The sequence below is a fragment of the Salvia hispanica genome, chromosome 1 (assembly GCF_029641045.1).
Source record: "Salvia hispanica isolate PSC_SH4W2 chromosome 1, Shi_PSC_v1, whole genome shotgun sequence".
NCBI classification, from domain to species: domain Eukaryota; kingdom Viridiplantae; phylum Streptophyta; class Magnoliopsida; order Lamiales; family Lamiaceae; genus Salvia; species Salvia hispanica.
In genome coordinates this window covers 27,089,501-27,106,128 of record NC_142692.1, presented here as the reverse complement: position 1 = coordinate 27,106,128, position 16,628 = coordinate 27,089,501, and the positions used below count along the sequence as shown (strand labels likewise).

Sequence of the window (16,628 nt, the reverse complement as noted above, 5' to 3'; positions counted from 1 at the left end):
TAAGTACAAATCCATTAGATGTTTTCACTTAAAAAATGGGAAGTATTTTAAGGGCCAGAAAAATGTTACTTGAGCCTTGAGCTTATAACTCATTTTGGTAAAACCTTGAAAACTATACATAGATAGTATAAGACGATGATCACTTCAAAAAACATAACCCCAAATCCTGAGCTATGTACATAACCCCAAATCATGAGCTATGGCAAGGTTTAAAATTTAGAACAAGCAAATAAGTCATACAAAGCCCAACAAGAGACCAGCAAATCAGCTAATCGGAGAGACCAACAAGAGAATCTATACAAAATCCAACTTTGGGTTTGGGTTCTGGTTCAAGCACCATAAGGAGGATAAAGAATCACATGGCTATCAACATCGTATGCACCCGACGCTCGACTACTTTTTACCTGGTCGGAGATACAAGAAGAAATCACAGACTATAGAATTGTTTACATTAAACTTTTGCCAGAATATTCATTTGTTTACTAGGTCCATGAATTGCACTGTTACTCTGTCTTAACCTCGGAGGGTAGCCCGAGGGACAGCTGGTAAACCAAGTTCATCCTCACCCTGTCAACATCAAAACATCATACTCCATCAGACAGTTGGGCAGATAAAGCACCACAATACATGAATAGAATCAAATCCACAGGGAAGCTGTAATTTTCACCACAATTCAAAATGCAAATCTACAGAGGAGCAGTAACAGTTTTAACTAGCATGATTAATATACATACAAACATATAAGGGAGTAACAATTCACAAAATGATCATGCACAAGATTCTGCAATCGTTCAGTAAGAGCATCTCTCTGCTCATAAAAAGCACTTTTCCTCATCTCTAGATGAATATTGTGAACATATTTTCTAATAAATTACTAAAGAGTTACTCCTCAGTTAAAAGAACTTCCAATCATCACTATACAAACACAGCAAAAATATGAATAACAAAACCTTATCTCCAAAATAAAACTGCAGCACCCAAGAAAGGAAACAAACTTAGTACTACAATAATTTATTCTTGATCATTGTAGAATATTCCATGTAATGCATGTCTAAAAGAGATTTCAAGTATGCATTAGTGTTCCAGTGATATAATATAAAATTATAGAAGGCCTTTTAACTCTTTGGCCTACAAGGAGTAAATTACCTGCATATTTGCTCTGCCTGCCGGATTTGGAGCATATCCACTAGGTGCTGACGGCAAGTTTAGTTCTGAATCTAGATCAGAATCCTTATCAGGTTGAAGATAAGAAGGTACTCCATCACTCTCAGTTTCAAATCCCATGTCTGCTTCCAGCGCATCGAGCTCTGCGTGACGAGATAAAAGGATCTCAACAAGAGTATGTGTATGGAAGTACTAAAAATAGCAAATGACATATATACTAGCTGAACTGAATTGTAATATGAACATTCAAGAGTAAAGTAAGAAAGTCAGTTCCTAATGCTGGCGGATCATTATTTTGACTGGTAAATCAGTTGAATAAACATAGTTAGTTCTAAGTGAATCTAATTCTTACCACCCATCAGATCGTCCTCATCGATATCATCGGGTACATTATAGCTTCTACCAAGAGACTCTTGGATTTCATTGCTCACATCCATAAGATCCATCATCTCATCTTGTAAGCTCTGTATGCATAAAATCCACTGGTTAATTCAAGATCATTATCAACAACATATTCCTAGAAAAAAACATTACTGAAGATACAAACATCTATGTCTTGGATTTTCACAGTCTTCATCATTCCCTTAAGCTCTTTGTTGGCTGACTTCAAAGCTGACATCTGCAACGAATGTGAAAAAATTAGTCATGGACTAACCGACCTATGTGCCGTTCTTAATGAGACAACTGAACAGATATATAAAATTCTAGAGGGGCAGCAAAGAAGCAAATCCAACTTAAGGAGACATATAGAGCAGCCTATGCAATTATATGACCTAAGTCAGTCACAAAACATCACACAACAGATATAGGCAATAGGTTACACAGTAAATGTCATATAAAAACATTCTAACTTTCCTGGGAAGCATGTTTTAATCTAATTGTTATGAATATAAATAGAAGAAAATCTCTTTGACATGCATGCTAGTAGAAATCTAGCTATTTTTGCACCTATAGATCAGCCTGAACAGCATATATCATATATGGATCCCCATAACCCTCTTTTTCATTACTATTGGATATTCTTAACTATTTTACTAAAAATGGAACGAAATGATCTTGTTTTTTGGTCCCCAGTTTAAAAGAGATGTCTTGAGCAATCGGAGAAGCATTTTGATTAACAGTTTTAATACAAGAATCTCAAAGCGTCGTCCTACGAAATTACAACTACTCGAAAGCTCATTATCATGCAATAGATTGAGGATACATAAAAGCACTAGATATTAAAATTGATAGGTCCCCATAAGATGCTATCATCTATGTCCAGTCAAAAGATCAGGAAAAAAAAAAAGAGATAGTGAGTTCATGACAGAGAAGAAAGCAACATCTCAAGCACATACTGTTTGTTGAGCATCTTTGATTCCTTCAGCAGCAAATGAAACTTGATCAAGGTTGAATGTCTGATTGTATAGCATATCGCGCTGACCTTCATACCTGCCCAGTTTGAGAAAGATGATTATGGCAACATTCCAACCCTCTGAACACATTAAAACTAAACTTGCAAAACATGGATAGTTAATATGCTAAAAGAATTCCCTGCTCATTGGGTAGGAGTGTCTAAAACACCACTCATGCGGTCACCACCAGAAGGCCAAGAGTTCATGCAATACCAACTTGGATTAAGATTCAATTATTCAAGAACAAAACTGAAGCAACTAACATTTTTTTTTGCTTGAGAACCCTCATGGCTCTAGCCTTAACAGCTTCCTGTGCTGGACCTGGTCGCGTCTTCTTGATCTGCTCTTTGTATCTCACTAACTCAGCATCAAGTTTTTGTATCTTTTCATCAACATTTTCACCTCTTTTATTTATCTGAAATCGAAAAACTTGTTAACTATGCATCCGATTTAACAACTCAAATGACATAGAAAACAGCGACAATGACAAGAAGCTTCTAATGTATGTATAAACTAGATCATAGAGGTATTAACAACATACAAGTGACCATACAGTGATTCAGTAAAACCATTTGGATAATGGGAAGAGAGGAGGATTAGGGAAGTGGCTGTGAAGGGGAAAGGGACAATAGCAAACCAGAACAAAACCGATTACTGGAGATGGACTGCAAAATGGCAGATCAGCAAACATATCTCTTTTTTCACTTGTATGTTTACCGAATTGGGTGAGTTCAATCTATTACCCCTCGTTAATACCCAAAACTTTTGTGGTTGCTTAAACCATTGCAGAACATCTGAAACAACTCCCGTCCTATTCCTAACCACACGAAATGCAGACAGCATTTTTAATCCAATAACAAGACGAAATGCAAATTGAATCAGTTGAATTTCAAACCCGATCAGATGCATCTTGAACGGACGGCGGCGGTTCCTTATCCTTCTTCACTCCGAACACCCTCCTCATGCTGCTGATTTGTTAAGCAATCGCAATTTGAAATTTGAGAAATTGAGTCTTAGGGTTTCAAAATTGATCTAATTTTTCTGTATTCGTGCAACTAACAATATAGTTGAAACTTGAAACTGAAGGAGAAGGAATAAGAGAGAATGTTGACGAAGTAAAAGGGAGATATATTCGTACATTAAAATATTTGCAAAATGTCAGAGCAAATACTGGTAATTTAATTGTCAAATTCATTAATTTGTAATTTGATTTTTAATTATTAGAGTGAACTACAAAAATAGTCCTTGGATTATGTGTTTATCTCGCAATTGAACCCTGGACTTTAAAAATATCTCTAGACAACCTTGTACTAAGCGTTTATTTCAAAATTAGTCTCTTTTCACTGTTTCGTGACGAAAAATACCCTTTTATGGGGTTTTGGGGGATTTGGGCAATTTAGTCTTTTTACACTTTAAATTTGATATTATTTCAGTGATGTACTAAATCCGATATTATTTCAAAATTATCATTCTTCTTTCCTTTTTCCATCTTTCACTTTGTTTCTTTAGTTTAATATTAGATTTAATTTTATAAAATTAAATTTTAAATTTTAATTTTTAAATATCAATAAATTTTTTTAATTAAAACTATTAATTCATGGACACTATAAATATTGAAACTATTAATTTTTGTTATTTAATATAATATTCAGCTGAATTGAAGAAGTACAGATTAATCATGATGGAAAAATAAGAGCTATTCTATTTAGCCTTCGTTCGGTTGTTATAATTGCTTGTGATTAAAAATTATGAATTTGACTAAAAATTTGATACTACTAAAAATTTGATATAGGAGAATTTTTGTTGAAATTTTCTAGTTAATTTTGATTGTTTTCAAATTAAAAATGAAAATTATATTAGTCTTACATCAGATGCATATTTATCTTAGAATAAATCGTATTATATGATCTATTTATGATAACTATTAAACATTGATTAAAACTAAGGCGTCGTCGTACCTTATTGATTAAATATTAGACACTATCAAATATTGATTAAAACTATTAATTTGTTACTCCCTCCGTCCCGCTTTAGCAGTCCCATTGACTTTTCTGCACTCGTTTTGTAAAAATGATAATAAATAGTTAAAGTGGAGAAATAATAAAGTAAAAAGGAGAATAATGTAGATAAGACTCTTCTCTATATTATTCTCTTTTTTACTTTATTATTTCTCCACTTTAACTATTTATTATCATTTTTACAAAACGAGTGCAGAAAAGTCAATGGGACTGCTAAAGCGGGACGGAGGGAGTATTTAATAGTAATTTTAATAATTAATAAAAATTTATTGATATTTTAAAATTGAAATTTAAAATTTAATTTATAAAATTAAATCTAATATTGAAATAAAGAAACAAAGTGAAGGATGAAAAAAGGGAGAAAAATGATAATTTTGAAATAATATCCGACTAGTACATCACTGAAATAATATCAGATTTAAAGTGTAAAAAGACCAAATTGCCCAAAACTCCCAAAACCCTCTAAAAGGGTATTTTCATTACGAAACAATGAAAAAAGACCAATTTTGAAATAAATGCTTAGTCCAGGGTTGTCTGGGGATATTTTTAAAGTCCAGGGTTCAATTGCGAGATAAACGCATAGTCCATGAACTATTTTTATAGTTCACTCTAATTATTAACTTCAAAATAATTTAATTCCTAATTATTAAATTATGAGAAATATGAAACATGATTCACTAATTTGTAGTCCTACTATTTTAATTGTACGTCAATATAAACATAAACTATAAGTTTATGTGTATGGGTGTGATTTCTACTATTTGGACGTATATATTGAGTTAATAACTTCTCCTCTCACATGACAATTCCAGTTATATCCCCAGCCACAAAAACTCTCTTGAAATTTCGGATTGACAATATCAATTAAATATCGTCTCAATAGAACCCCAAATTAGCGCCCTTGCATCAGTTAAGCTATCAAGCTTCTCTTCTTAAAAAAACATGAAAAGTTGCGTTAGATTTTAGGCGCGTTTATTTGTCGGAAAAATAATGTTGTTGGATGGGACTACGAGCCCTCGAAATATAGTAATTCCAAAATATGATTCATGATAAATTACTTATCATGTCTTTGAACATATATCAAATAAATAATGCGATCAATTGCTAACCAGTACTTATTTGTTAATTGATAATTACTACTCTCTCCGTCCCACAAAAAATATCACACTTCTTTTTTTGTTGTCTCACAAAAAATGTTACATTTTCCTTTTTGAAAAAAGTTCTCTCTCACATGAATATAAAAATTATATTTTCTCTTTCCATTTAACACACAAAATAAAACCTCCTAAAATCACGTGACATCCCACAAGCGTGACATTTTTTGTGGGATGGAGGGAGTACTACTAATTTATAGTCATTAGATCTAAATGATCTAGTGGTGCTACGTGAAAATTCATTTTATATTATATTGCTCCTTCCGTCCCCAAAGAAAATGCACTTTAAATTTGACACGGGTTTTAATGTAAAATTTGTAAAGTAAGAGAGAGGTAGAGAGAAAAAGTAATTAAAGTACTGTTAGTAGAGAATGAGTTTTACCTTATTAGAGAGAAAAGACTTCCAAAATTTTTAAGTGCATATTTTTATGGAACAGACTAAAAAGGAAAGAATACATATTCTTAGAGCATCTCCAATTGCGGCTAGTCCACCGGCTAGCCGATTCGCGTCATTAGCCGGTCGGCTAGCCGAACTACTGGAATCGGCCAGCCGCGAATCGGCGAAAAAATCGGCGTGGACTAGCCGATTTGAGGGCGTTGGCCGCCATTGTGGCGTGCCAATCGGCCAGCGCCCAATTTTCGTTTTTTTTATAAATTTTTTTTGAAAACCTATATATACGCGATTTTAGTTTCATTTTCATTTGCACCACTTGTTTTAACGAGTTTTCTCTCTCTCTAAATTTCTGTACAAGAGCAATATCGAGCGATGGACAACAACAACGAGTACAGTCCGGCGACGAGCGGATCTCAGACTCCCACGCTACTCGTGGGATCTGGATGGGGCCAGATGGGCCCATGGTTTAACGTCCCTTGGCAACAGTTGATGGGGATGATGGCGGGAGCGCAGGGGGGGATGCAGGGGGAGAACCAGGGGGGATGCCGGCCGGGGTGCACCAGCTGCGGGCAGGCAACGCCGGGGTGGGGAGGTATGCCGCAGATGCAGCAGCAGATGATGGGGATGGTGCCGGTATGGCAGGGAGGGATGCAGTCCGGTATGCATCTCGGGATGCAGGGGTCACCGGGGGGGGGGGGGGCACGGTCTATCATCCCTCTCTTGATTTTTTGACGGCTTCGTCTCACACGTCGATCCAAGTGGAGACGCAGTTCACTGGCGATGACCTTTTGTCATTGCATGAGATGAGGATCGATCTCGGGGAGCCGGCACTCCCGTTCCAGCAGGTCGGGCCGCGCCGAAGAAGAAGAAGAAGACCAAGGGGAAGGGCAAGGTGGTCGGTGAGTCATCGCAGCCCGCTGTTCACGACACCCCCATGCGGAGGAAGTGGACGGAGAATGAGTACGCCGGCGTGGTCAAGGCGTGGTTGTCGGTTTGCGACGATCCGCTGGTTGCGAACGACCAGCGGGTCGTCAACATGTGGGCGAAGATTAGAGCAGCCTACAGGAGGAACTGCCCACACGGAAAGGACTACAGCGGGGAGGAGTGCCGGAAGGGGTGGGAACGCATCAGGGCCGCGGTCGGCCGATTTTCGGGGTTGTACGCCAACGCCCTCCGCATGCTGACTAGCGGGCAGAATGAGGAGGACGCCCGGAGGATAGTGGAGAGTCAGTTCCCCTTGCCCGGGAAGTATAAGGAGTTCACCTTCTGGGAATGCTATGTGTTGCTGAAGGACTCCGAGAAGTTCCGGGCGGGGTGCGACGCTGGGTGGCCGAAGAAGCAGAGGCTGAACTATTCCGGCGTACAGCAGCAGCGGCGGATCCCACGACCTCCCCCCGGATGCTGAGGAGTTTCCGTCCCCTCCATCCTTTACTCGTCGCCCTCGCCCGGTTGGCCAAAAGCGGGCGCAACGGGCAGCGAGGGGAGGATCCTCCCTATCGCCCCAGGAGGTCATCTCGGCACCCCCCCACGCGCGTACACCTTATTCTCGCGTGCAAAAACAAAGGAAAGGATGTACAAGGTCTTCAAAGAGTGGAAGGCCGCAACTGACCCCATGGAGAAGAGGTTTCTCCACTCGATGCTCGAGAACATGCAGGTGGATTTGGATGCCACGAGGGCACTGGTGGGGGGCTCAGATGCGGGCTCAGATACTCCGGGTGGCGGCGGCGAGGACGGCGGCGGTGACGACGAGGAGTAGAGAGCGGCGGGGCTCGTGTGTGGAAGGCCGTTTTTTTTTTTTAAAATCATGTATTTTTTTTTATCTATGTACCTTTTTTTAATGAAATGAATGAATTTAATCGTAATTTAATTGCGTAATTTAATCGTAAATTTAATTCCGTAAATGTAGTTGTTTTTGAATTTTTTTTATTGCGGCTGGCCTAAGGCTATCCTATTTGAGTAAAATGCTGATGTGGCAGGTGGATTTTTAGTGCTGATGACGTGACAGAGAGAAAGAGTGGCTGACCTATTCTTATTGTGGATGCTCTTATGGGACAGAGAGTGTAATTGATTCAATAAAAGGTTTCTATTATCATTCCTTATACATGCGAGTTTTCATCATTCTCGAAATGTCAACAGTTAATCATAATAATGTCAATTGAATGCCTTGAATATGTCAACTAAATTTGATTCACACACATGATTGATAATAGTATTATCTGTTGACATGAGTATGAAAGTAAAAAAGTTTTGAAAATTCAAATAAAATAATTGAATTTTATCATTAAAACATATGCGATTATGATTTTGCTAGAATTCTTATAAAATTATACTAGTATATGTTTTGTAAAACTCGTACTAAAATTAAAATTCTGAATCCAAAGTGTATATTCTTTAAAGACGGAGGAAGATTTAAAGCATAGTCCATTTAGCAAGATTTAAAGACGGAGCCTATGAAATAAAGTTGTTACGTAAGAATCAAAGTGCGCATTGACGTGGCGCAAAAATGTAGAATAAGGTAGTGGGCGTGACGTGACGCAGCATGGATTATTTAAAGAAGAAAATCCGCGGCCGCAAGTTACACGGAATCTTTTGTGATCGGATTAATTGCAGCACCAACAATGGCAGCAAACGGAGTGAAATTCGAGCAGCGCCACGGCAAATCCAGGGTTAGAGTCGGCCGGGTTTGGAGAGAACCAAGCGGCCGCCACCATTTCGTCGAATGGAACGTCAGCATCAGCCTCCTCTCCGACTGTCTTCCCGCCTATACTCGCGCCGACAATTCCGACATCGTCGCCACCGATACCATGAAAAACACGGTAACCACAAGATCTATTGCTTTTTCGAATTATGCGGATGATCAATTGATTGATTGGCTGGAAAATCGATAGATTTGTGTTTCATAATCACGTTCACTTGCGCTTGCCCCTGAATTCATAGATTACTGAATTGCCTGCGCTGCAGGTATATGTGAAAGCTAAAGAATGTCGCCAGCAGCTTTCGGTGGAGGACTTTGCCATACTACTTGGCAACCACTTTACGTCTTTCTATCCCCAGGTTATACTTAAGTTAGTGCAAATGAGTCTGTCAGAGTTTGTGATCCCTTCCATTCCAATAGAATCGAGGGTTAATTTAGATGAAATGACTTTGATGAATATAGATAATCCCCACCATATAAAGATATTCATTAAAGTCAAGAGTTGTCGAATTTGATATGGCTTGTTTAATGTTGTTTTGATGTTGAAAACGTCCTTTACGGTTTACTTCCTTTCGAGTAACCTAGCCCTTGTGTGTTTGTCTTGCCTTGTTTCTGGATGATAGCATGCTAAACTAGTTTTAGTTTATGGCTTAAGATTTGAAGAACTGTGTGACTTATCATTGGGAAGATGAGTATCTTTTGGTAGGTCTCGGCTGCAATTATCAACATAATTGAGAAGCCCTGGGAACGTATAAACATTGATGGCCAGCCACATGATCATGGTAAGTCTGCCTGATAGGTTTTTTCTACATACGGCTTCCTTCTAAATATGTGATGTAAGTTAGTATAACTGCTTACCGTGCTTAAAGTGATCAAGAGCTTGGATCTATAAATGTTGATCAAATATTAGTCGTGACCATGGATTGGATATCCTCATCAATCAGCCTGAGCACCAGCGCTCTGAAATGATATAATCTAATAATCTTTCAGGACTCACTGTTTTGGCTTTATGGGCGTGAGAGGCTATTTCCAAGATGGTGTTTGTGTAACATTTGGGGGGCGGGGGGGGGGGAGGGGCGGGGCAAATATAATTTTATGATTAATCAATTTAAGTTTAATTGATCATCTCAAGGTTTCGAGCTTGGATCTGAGAAGCACACAACTGAAGTCGTAGTGAAGAAATCCGGTGGGCTACAAGTTATTTCTGGTATTGAAGGATTGGCAGTGCTAAAGACCACCCAGGTGAGTAATGCTATCTCAAAAACTCAGGCCTGCAGCCTGCTTTGCCTGGTTTAATATTACGTCTTTCAGATGCTGGAGAAATAGCATAAAGTCCTCCAACTACCAGCCTTATCTACATATTCTAATTGGTCACTTATTTACATGTGCTCATATATCACTGATTTTAACCAAAGATATTCTGAGATTTTTCATTTGATTGTATTAATCATCGAGTAAATCACATAGATGATTAAAGAATAGTAGTGTGCTCTGCAGGTGAAGAATAACTTGTAACTTAAAATGTGATGTTCTAAATTTTCAATATAGAACCTTGACCTATGCAACTTGATTCCATCAGCAACTGTTTTCTCATCTATATCTCATACTATATTATTATTCATCATTTGACAGTCAGGTTTTGAAGGCTTTGTTAGGGACAAGTATACAATTTTGCCTGAAACTCGAGAAAGGATGTTTGCAACAGAGGTTACCGCATCTTGGAAGTAAATTTTCCTATCTTGATTTCATAGGGACTATATTGAGGAATCTGTTATCCAGATAGATCATAAGATATTCCCGTATATAATTACCAGATATTTGTCACTTGAAGTTACAGATATTGTCCTCCTTCAGAGCTGTTCAATTTTCTTCTGTAGGTACTCTTATGAGACCCTTGCGAGTATCCCTGCAAAACAGTTATATTTCATGGAGAAATACAAGGATGTGAAAAAGATTTTAATTGAAACATTCTTTGGGCCTTCTAAAGGAGGAGTGTACAGTCCATCTGTTCAAAGTACTCTCTACGACATGGCAAATGCTGTGATTGCCAGGTTTCCCATTTTCTTGTATACTGACCCAACACACTCATAATGATGCCACCATCCCTGCATTGTAATGGAGAGTCCCACTTCTTGAATTTCCTTTGGGCATTGCCTGTACTCGATCATTTGGCCTGTCGGCAGATATGTTCTTCACAGTTTGAACTTAGAAAGGCTAAGCTTGTGTGCGCTTTAAAACAACTCATAATATGTTTTAGAGTGTTTGAGCTCCTTCAGAGTGTGTTAACTATTTTGATATAAAAGAACCAAAAGCATCTTCTTGCTTCCAAAATAAGATTATAGAAGGCTCCTTTGAAATAGTAAAGACTAAAGATAGCAAAGCTAATTCGGAGAAAAAGATGCATCTTAGGATTGCCCAAATACTTTAGTTATTGTATTGTAGCTTGCCAGCATTATAATCTTACAATATCTACATCCTTACACTTTGACAACTTATGTTCCAAGTAAATCTAGCAGTCTTATTAATTTCTAGTTCAAAAAAACATCTCATAAGATATAGGATGATATATACTACTTCTTAAAGCCAAACATACCCTCTTAGTGACCCTGTGCTTGTTTCATGACAGGGTTCCCGATGTTTCATCAATTCAGTTGAAGATGCCAAATATTCACTTTTTGCCTGTCAACTTATCAAGCAAAGATAATCCTATAGTCAAGGTATGATTCCTATCTTACTATAAACACATCAGCAGAAAGAATCATTGAGGTCATTAATGAGTTTCCTGGATGGTTCAGCACTGAAAGCCTTAATCGTACCGAAGTTCAATATTTCTTTCTTTTCACTGTTTAGTCAGGCTCTATTTAGTTGTGTTGGTTACTAAATTCAGGTCCTCTGTCAATAAAGATGCCAAAGTCGACTATGAGACTTTACAAATGATATCATAAGACTCAGTTTGTTGCTTCCCATGAGAAAAACCAACTTCTAATGATCCTACTAATAGATTGAATGCTCAGAGCTTCAATAGTTTCTTTGGATATCTTTGATGGATGCTTTCAGCTTTGTATTATAGTTATATGCACAAAATGACTCACAATTGTCTTGAAAAAGAAGAGCTCCATGTGAACCTTTTGCGGAAGTGAAGATCACCAACCTATACTAAAATACTGACATTATTAGGTTGCTAGCTCAGCAGCTCCCCTGCTACACCAATCTCTTCTGAAATTGCCCACAAAAATATGTCACTAGCACCTACGGTTCACTGATACTAACTCACAAATTCATGTATTTATGCGTTATAGGAGTAATCAGTATGCCGTTGAAGTTGTTGAATCTCTTTGTTTTTCCATCACCATTTTTTCGATATTATGCAAAGCTAAAAGGAAATATCTAATGCTGCATCATTTTCTGATATTTGTAGTTTGAGGATGATGTGTTTTTACCAACGGATGAACCACATGGATCGATCCAAGCTAGCCTGAGCCGCCTTCACTCAAAGATGTGAAGGAAACTCACAGAGATGCTTCATGTCTGAAATAATAAGAAATGGTAACGTGTCTGTTAAAGCTGGCATGTTTAGAATATGACTGATCAGTGTTTACCATCAAATCTAACATTTTCCCTATCTTGTTTTCACTGTAATCTGTACATTTTGTGAAGGTATATATATTATCTTATTGCTTGATTTTAATACTCCTTCCGTCCATAAAAAATAGTCTCATTTCTTAAAATGGAAAGTTTCTCTCGCATACTTTTCTCAACTTTTTCTCCCATTTCTCATTACTTTATCTACTTTTCTCTTTTTCTCTCTCTCTCTTTTACTGTAACTACTTTTTCTTCTTCTCCCTTATTTTACCAATTTCTCATTAAAACTTGTGTCAGCCACAAATGAAGCCACAAATGAGACTATTTTTTATAGACGAAGGAAGTAGTAGTAGTACCAGTTATTTTGTTATACTTTTTTCATTTTATATTCAGAAAAATTTTGAAATTCTGAATATGTGGATCGAATGTAGTTTCCTAAACATATGTTGTTACGCTTCTGAAAATTCTGAACATATGTTTTTATTTTATTTTATTTTATGCTTCCATAGCCAAACTTCTGAAATACTAGTTTACTAAACAATTCTAGCTAGACGGTGCACTTGCATTCAATTCGGTTACAGATCATAATAAATGGAATGAGTCTTGTCAAACTTGTCCAAAATTCAATTGCAACACTAAAATGCCAAATCATCAATTAACTAGAGATATTACATTAGATTTAGTCTATAGTTGACATAAATTAGACTTGGAACTTCGCATGTCAGTATAGAAGCAAGAAACAACGACCCACATAGTGAGATTAAGATTCCATCTCATCGCAAGCCTCAGCCGCAGCTATTTCTGAATCCAATTTGTTCATCAACTGCTCACTTACATGTTTGGCGGCCGATACCATATCGAGTATAACAGTTGGATGAAGGCCAGCGCCCCCTCTTTTTGTCAGACCACATATCCGCCCTTGCCTGTTGATTGAGACTGACACAGCTGAACTCATCTGGGACTCCTCTTCCGTAGTTGCATCTACAATATAATGCCTCCCAACCTGCAAAAGTCAAGAGCATCTCAGAATCCAAACCCCGACACCAAAAAAAAGACGGGAAATAGAGAAAATGTGAATGTTTGCCTTTGTTAAAGTGACTATAACAGGGACCCCTGACGTGTCAAATTGTAGAAACTCCTCATCGCTCACATCAACCTCCGGCTGCTCATCAGAGGGAGCGTTGGCAGAAACTTGAACTTTTGGAATAGCTGTATTGCTTAGGGCAGCCTATGGAAAGTTGATAAAGTTGTTCATTCCTGTCGATAAACTACGTTGATGTACTCCAAAGCTAAAAGAGAAAAATTATACACCTTAATGGCAGCGGCCAAAGCATCCAGCACGTTACCATCTGAACTAACAACAAGACCATCAATGTAAAGATCCCAACAGACCTTCCCTCGAACAATGCACAGAGATGACAGATCAATTCCAGCACCTGGAGCAAATTCGGGAGACCATAAATTGTTATAACTATTTATGCAGCGAACATAAATTGCGGACCTAATCATCATGTGCTTGTAAGTCGTACCTGCACCACTTTTACCACCCAACAAACACCTTTCAAGTGCTGAAGAAAACTCTGTGGATAATTCTTCACCCCCTCTGCCCTGTTATTAAGGATTAACAGAAATTGTCACCGCCCATAATACTGAAAGAGGTGTATTGTCCAAGAAGTGGATATTGGAAACCAATTGTGTATTCCATAGTTCTCCAAATATTAATATGAAATATCAATCACCCAATGACAAGGCACATAGTGCCATCTTCCCAACATATTCGTGGTTATGTTAAGTATTTGATATTCCAATAACAAACCAGCACATAAACCCATTCACACATTAGAAAGAAATGAAATTTCATAAACCTCAAAAGATGGTTCAGCAGTCGGACTGCAGTCAACATATATGGAAACTTTTCCTTTGTCGGGATATGATGGATTTGGTTTTCCAAGCTCAGCCTGTAAATAAAATAATAGAATGGAAAAAATTCAAGTGCGTCAGAAAATCCAAAGATAAAATGGCATAAAACAAGAGTTCCAAGACACCCAAAAAAAACTTAACAAGCCAAATTTGAAATCAAGATGTAAAGTGATTGTTTGACAGCAGAATACCTTTACACTAGCAATAACATCTGTTGCCCCGAGCTTCACTCTTGCTGAGCCACTTGCCTTTTTAACATGAAAGAATAGATAAGTAAACATGCAATCTACTAAACGTATTGAAGAACGCCTCAATAGGTCACACTAACTGTACCTGAGGAATGATACCAGTTTCAACAAAAATGGGTCGGTGCGTTAGTCGTTTCCTACCATCAGTACGTAAATCCTGATCAATCCCACCTTTTATAAATGTTTTCTCCCCTAGCGAGAGCCCCACCATAACTGCAAGAACATACATGAAAAGCTGAAAGGTCAACATTCAAACGTCAAACCATTAAAAATTCCTGCAAAGAAAGGAGAAACATCATATCTTGATGTCCTAGCATGTTTTTGCAGGATAATTCCCAATTTTTCAGTTCAACTTCTTGTTTGGTGGAAGTAAAGAGAGGTGGAAAAGCCAAAAAGGAATATCAGAGAATAAGTTCACTGGAAGAGCTCTTAAAGTATCCCAAATATGACCAAAACGAAGCATGCAGGACTATAGACAGTTAAAGCATGAACAACTATTGAAACTTGAGGGAAGCAACGGAATATATAGGTATAAATCATGGAGTTTAAAATTCTTATTCTTTCTGTGCATGAGAATAAGAACAGTATGCTAAAAGAAACAACTTATTAGAAGATGGATTTGGCTTAGCTTTCAAGGAAAGCTCAAAAGGAAGTGGTTAAGCAATAAAGCAATTCAAAGCTGCCAGCCTTCGGGGAGAGAAGAAATTCAAGTCTATAATTTCTATGTGCTCAGCTAAGCAAAGCACCGAAATCTAGCATGCTGTTGGGATCTTATTCAGAAGAAATTCACATATAACTTGTTTATAACTAAACACTGGTGCAATTCCTTTCATAATTAAAAATCAACCCAATAAGTGTGCCAAAAATAATAGTACAGACTTCTTAAGATAAGTAGTGAGAATATCTTTTTACAATGTATATGTGGCAAGACTTTCAGAACGATGCCCGTCCTTAAACCATTACTCATATTAAAAATGTGATCTTATCCTATAATCATTAAGTCATCTTACAGTTTTCTGTAGAAGGGTACCTCTGCCAACAAAATACTGCTATTACAATAAAGGTTGATTAAGCTTCTTCTTATATGTTGTTTCTGCTCCACCTCAGCTGGGTGATTTGGGCATTTGTCAAAGCAAAAGAAAAGCAAAAAACTTAACAGAGGTCATTCATGTAGTAATTCATCTGAAGTGGTTGGGTGAGGCTCTTGGAAAAGGTTGAACAATTCAGTTCACATAACAAAATCGACTAAAAATCTAGAATTTCCTAATGATTCACATTAAATCAATGTTAATTTTACATATAGAGATGCATAAAAATACCAATAATGAATTCACAATGTCTTCAAAGCAAATTCCAATATGCGAAGAAATCGAGAATAAATTGAAAAAAACTCGTTTGAAACTAGCAAATTTCGCAGCTAACAAATCTTCAATAAACCATTTAGAAGAACAAGGTAAGACCCGAAGCCATAGCTAAAAACATGGCCAGAAGGAGCGGAGGTACCTGAATTCTGACGACACGGACGCAAACGTTGAGTTGAGACGGACGCCGGAGAGTGGACTGAATGGTAGCGGCGGCGGCGATACCTTGCGACGGCTACCGACGAGTAGGGCTTAGTGTTTGATTTTGAAAGACTAAATGTCAGCGTAGAAACTGAATTAGTAGGAGTACTATAAATTAAAATAATCACCGTTCTAATCGTAGGGGTTGTTTCATAAATTGCAAAAAATTTACGGAGTAAAAAACCCCCAACTTTTTCCTCTTCACTAAGACCATCCCCATCCGTGCTCTTAGCTAAGGACAAGCTCAAGGGTCCCACCATTCTATTATTCAATCTAAATAAAAACATTTCCACAATATTAAAATGCATTAAAATATCCGAAATACTGTTACAAATTACAAAATAATTAAAAATTACATAACTAAAATCCTAAAAATTAAAAATTACACAATTAAAATCCTAAAAATTAAAAATTACACTACTCGTTGTCGAATTTCGCTCAAATGTGATTGGTTAGATCTTTTTGTAGCTCAGTGTGGGCTCTTGTATCGCGCATTG

At 37.5% G+C, this 16,628-nt stretch overlaps 3 protein-coding genes across 4 annotated transcripts; 1 reads left to right on the top strand and 2 right to left on the bottom strand.

Moving 5' to 3' along the window:
* Window positions 1-143: 143 nt before the first annotated feature.
* On the bottom strand, window positions 144-3,671 carry LOC125218827 (vacuolar protein sorting-associated protein 60.1-like). Its single transcript, XM_048120605.2, has 7 exons — window positions 3,454-3,671; window positions 2,822-2,973; window positions 2,502-2,595; window positions 1,712-1,783; window positions 1,517-1,628; window positions 1,147-1,307; window positions 144-567 (listed from the first exon to the last, which is right to left on the bottom strand). Exons 1-7 carry the CDS (start codon window positions 3,520-3,522, stop codon window positions 514-516), a joined length of 714 nt encoding a protein of 237 aa, XP_047976562.1. The 5' UTR covers window positions 3,523-3,671; the 3' UTR covers window positions 144-513.
* Window positions 3,672-8,688: 5,017 nt separating this feature from the next.
* LOC125223424 (uricase / urate oxidase / nodulin 35) lies at window positions 8,689-12,501 on the top strand. Its single transcript, XM_048126567.2, has 8 exons — window positions 8,689-8,940; window positions 9,086-9,178; window positions 9,526-9,601; window positions 9,952-10,061; window positions 10,452-10,543; window positions 10,697-10,870; window positions 11,446-11,536; window positions 12,238-12,501. The coding sequence occupies exons 1-8, from the start codon at window positions 8,743-8,745 to the stop codon at window positions 12,319-12,321; spliced, it is 918 nt and encodes a 305-aa protein (XP_047982524.1). The 5' UTR covers window positions 8,689-8,742; the 3' UTR covers window positions 12,322-12,501.
* Window positions 12,502-12,961: 460 nt separating this feature from the next.
* On the bottom strand, window positions 12,962-16,224 carry LOC125218901 (uncharacterized). 2 transcript variants are annotated; one of them, XM_048120698.2, is made up of 8 exons: window positions 16,073-16,224; window positions 14,655-14,782; window positions 14,513-14,569; window positions 14,267-14,359; window positions 13,931-14,009; window positions 13,713-13,837; window positions 13,486-13,629; window positions 12,962-13,404 (listed from the first exon to the last, which is right to left on the bottom strand). In XM_048120698.2, the coding sequence occupies exons 2-8, from the start codon at window positions 14,778-14,780 to the stop codon at window positions 13,162-13,164; spliced, it is 867 nt and encodes a 288-aa protein (XP_047976655.1). In that variant the 5' UTR covers window positions 14,781-14,782; window positions 16,073-16,224; the 3' UTR covers window positions 12,962-13,161. The 2 variants fall into 2 exon arrangements, with proteins under 2 accessions (XP_047976655.1, XP_047976654.1); XM_048120697.2 differs by having other exon boundaries at window positions 13,713-14,009.
* Between the last annotated feature and the right edge of the window lie 404 nt (window positions 16,225-16,628).

Coding starts and splice junctions, on each gene's coding strand:
- LOC125218827 (XM_048120605.2), bottom strand. CDS start 3,522: ATGAGGAGGGTGTTCGGAGTGAAGAAGGATAAGGAACCGCCGCCGTCC. Junction 1,784..2,501: donor TCAAAGATGCTCAACAAACA/GTATGTGCTTGA, acceptor CATTCGTTGCAG/ATGTCAGCTTTGAAGTCAGC. Junction 1,629..1,711: donor TGAAAATCCAAGACATAGAT/GTTTGTATCTTC, acceptor TTATGCATACAG/AGCTTACAAGATGAGATGAT.
- LOC125223424 (XM_048126567.2), top strand. CDS start 8,743: ATGGCAGCAAACGGAGTGAAATTCGAGCAGCGCCACGGCAAATCCAGG. Junction 8,941..9,085: donor CCGATACCATGAAAAACACG/GTAACCACAAGA, acceptor CCTGCGCTGCAG/GTATATGTGAAAGCTAAAGA. Junction 9,179..9,525: donor TTACGTCTTTCTATCCCCAG/GTTATACTTAAG, acceptor ATCTTTTGGTAG/GTCTCGGCTGCAATTATCAA.
- LOC125218901 (XM_048120697.2), bottom strand. CDS start 14,780: ATGGTGGGGCTCTCGCTAGGGGAGAAAACATTTATAAAAGGTGGGATT. Junction 14,360..14,512: donor ATGTTATTGCTAGTGTAAAG/GTATTCTGCTGT, acceptor TTTTATTTACAG/GCTGAGCTTGGAAAACCAAA. Junction 13,630..13,712: donor CTTTGGCCGCTGCCATTAAG/GTGTATAATTTT, acceptor AACTTTCCATAG/GCTGCCCTAAGCAATACAGC.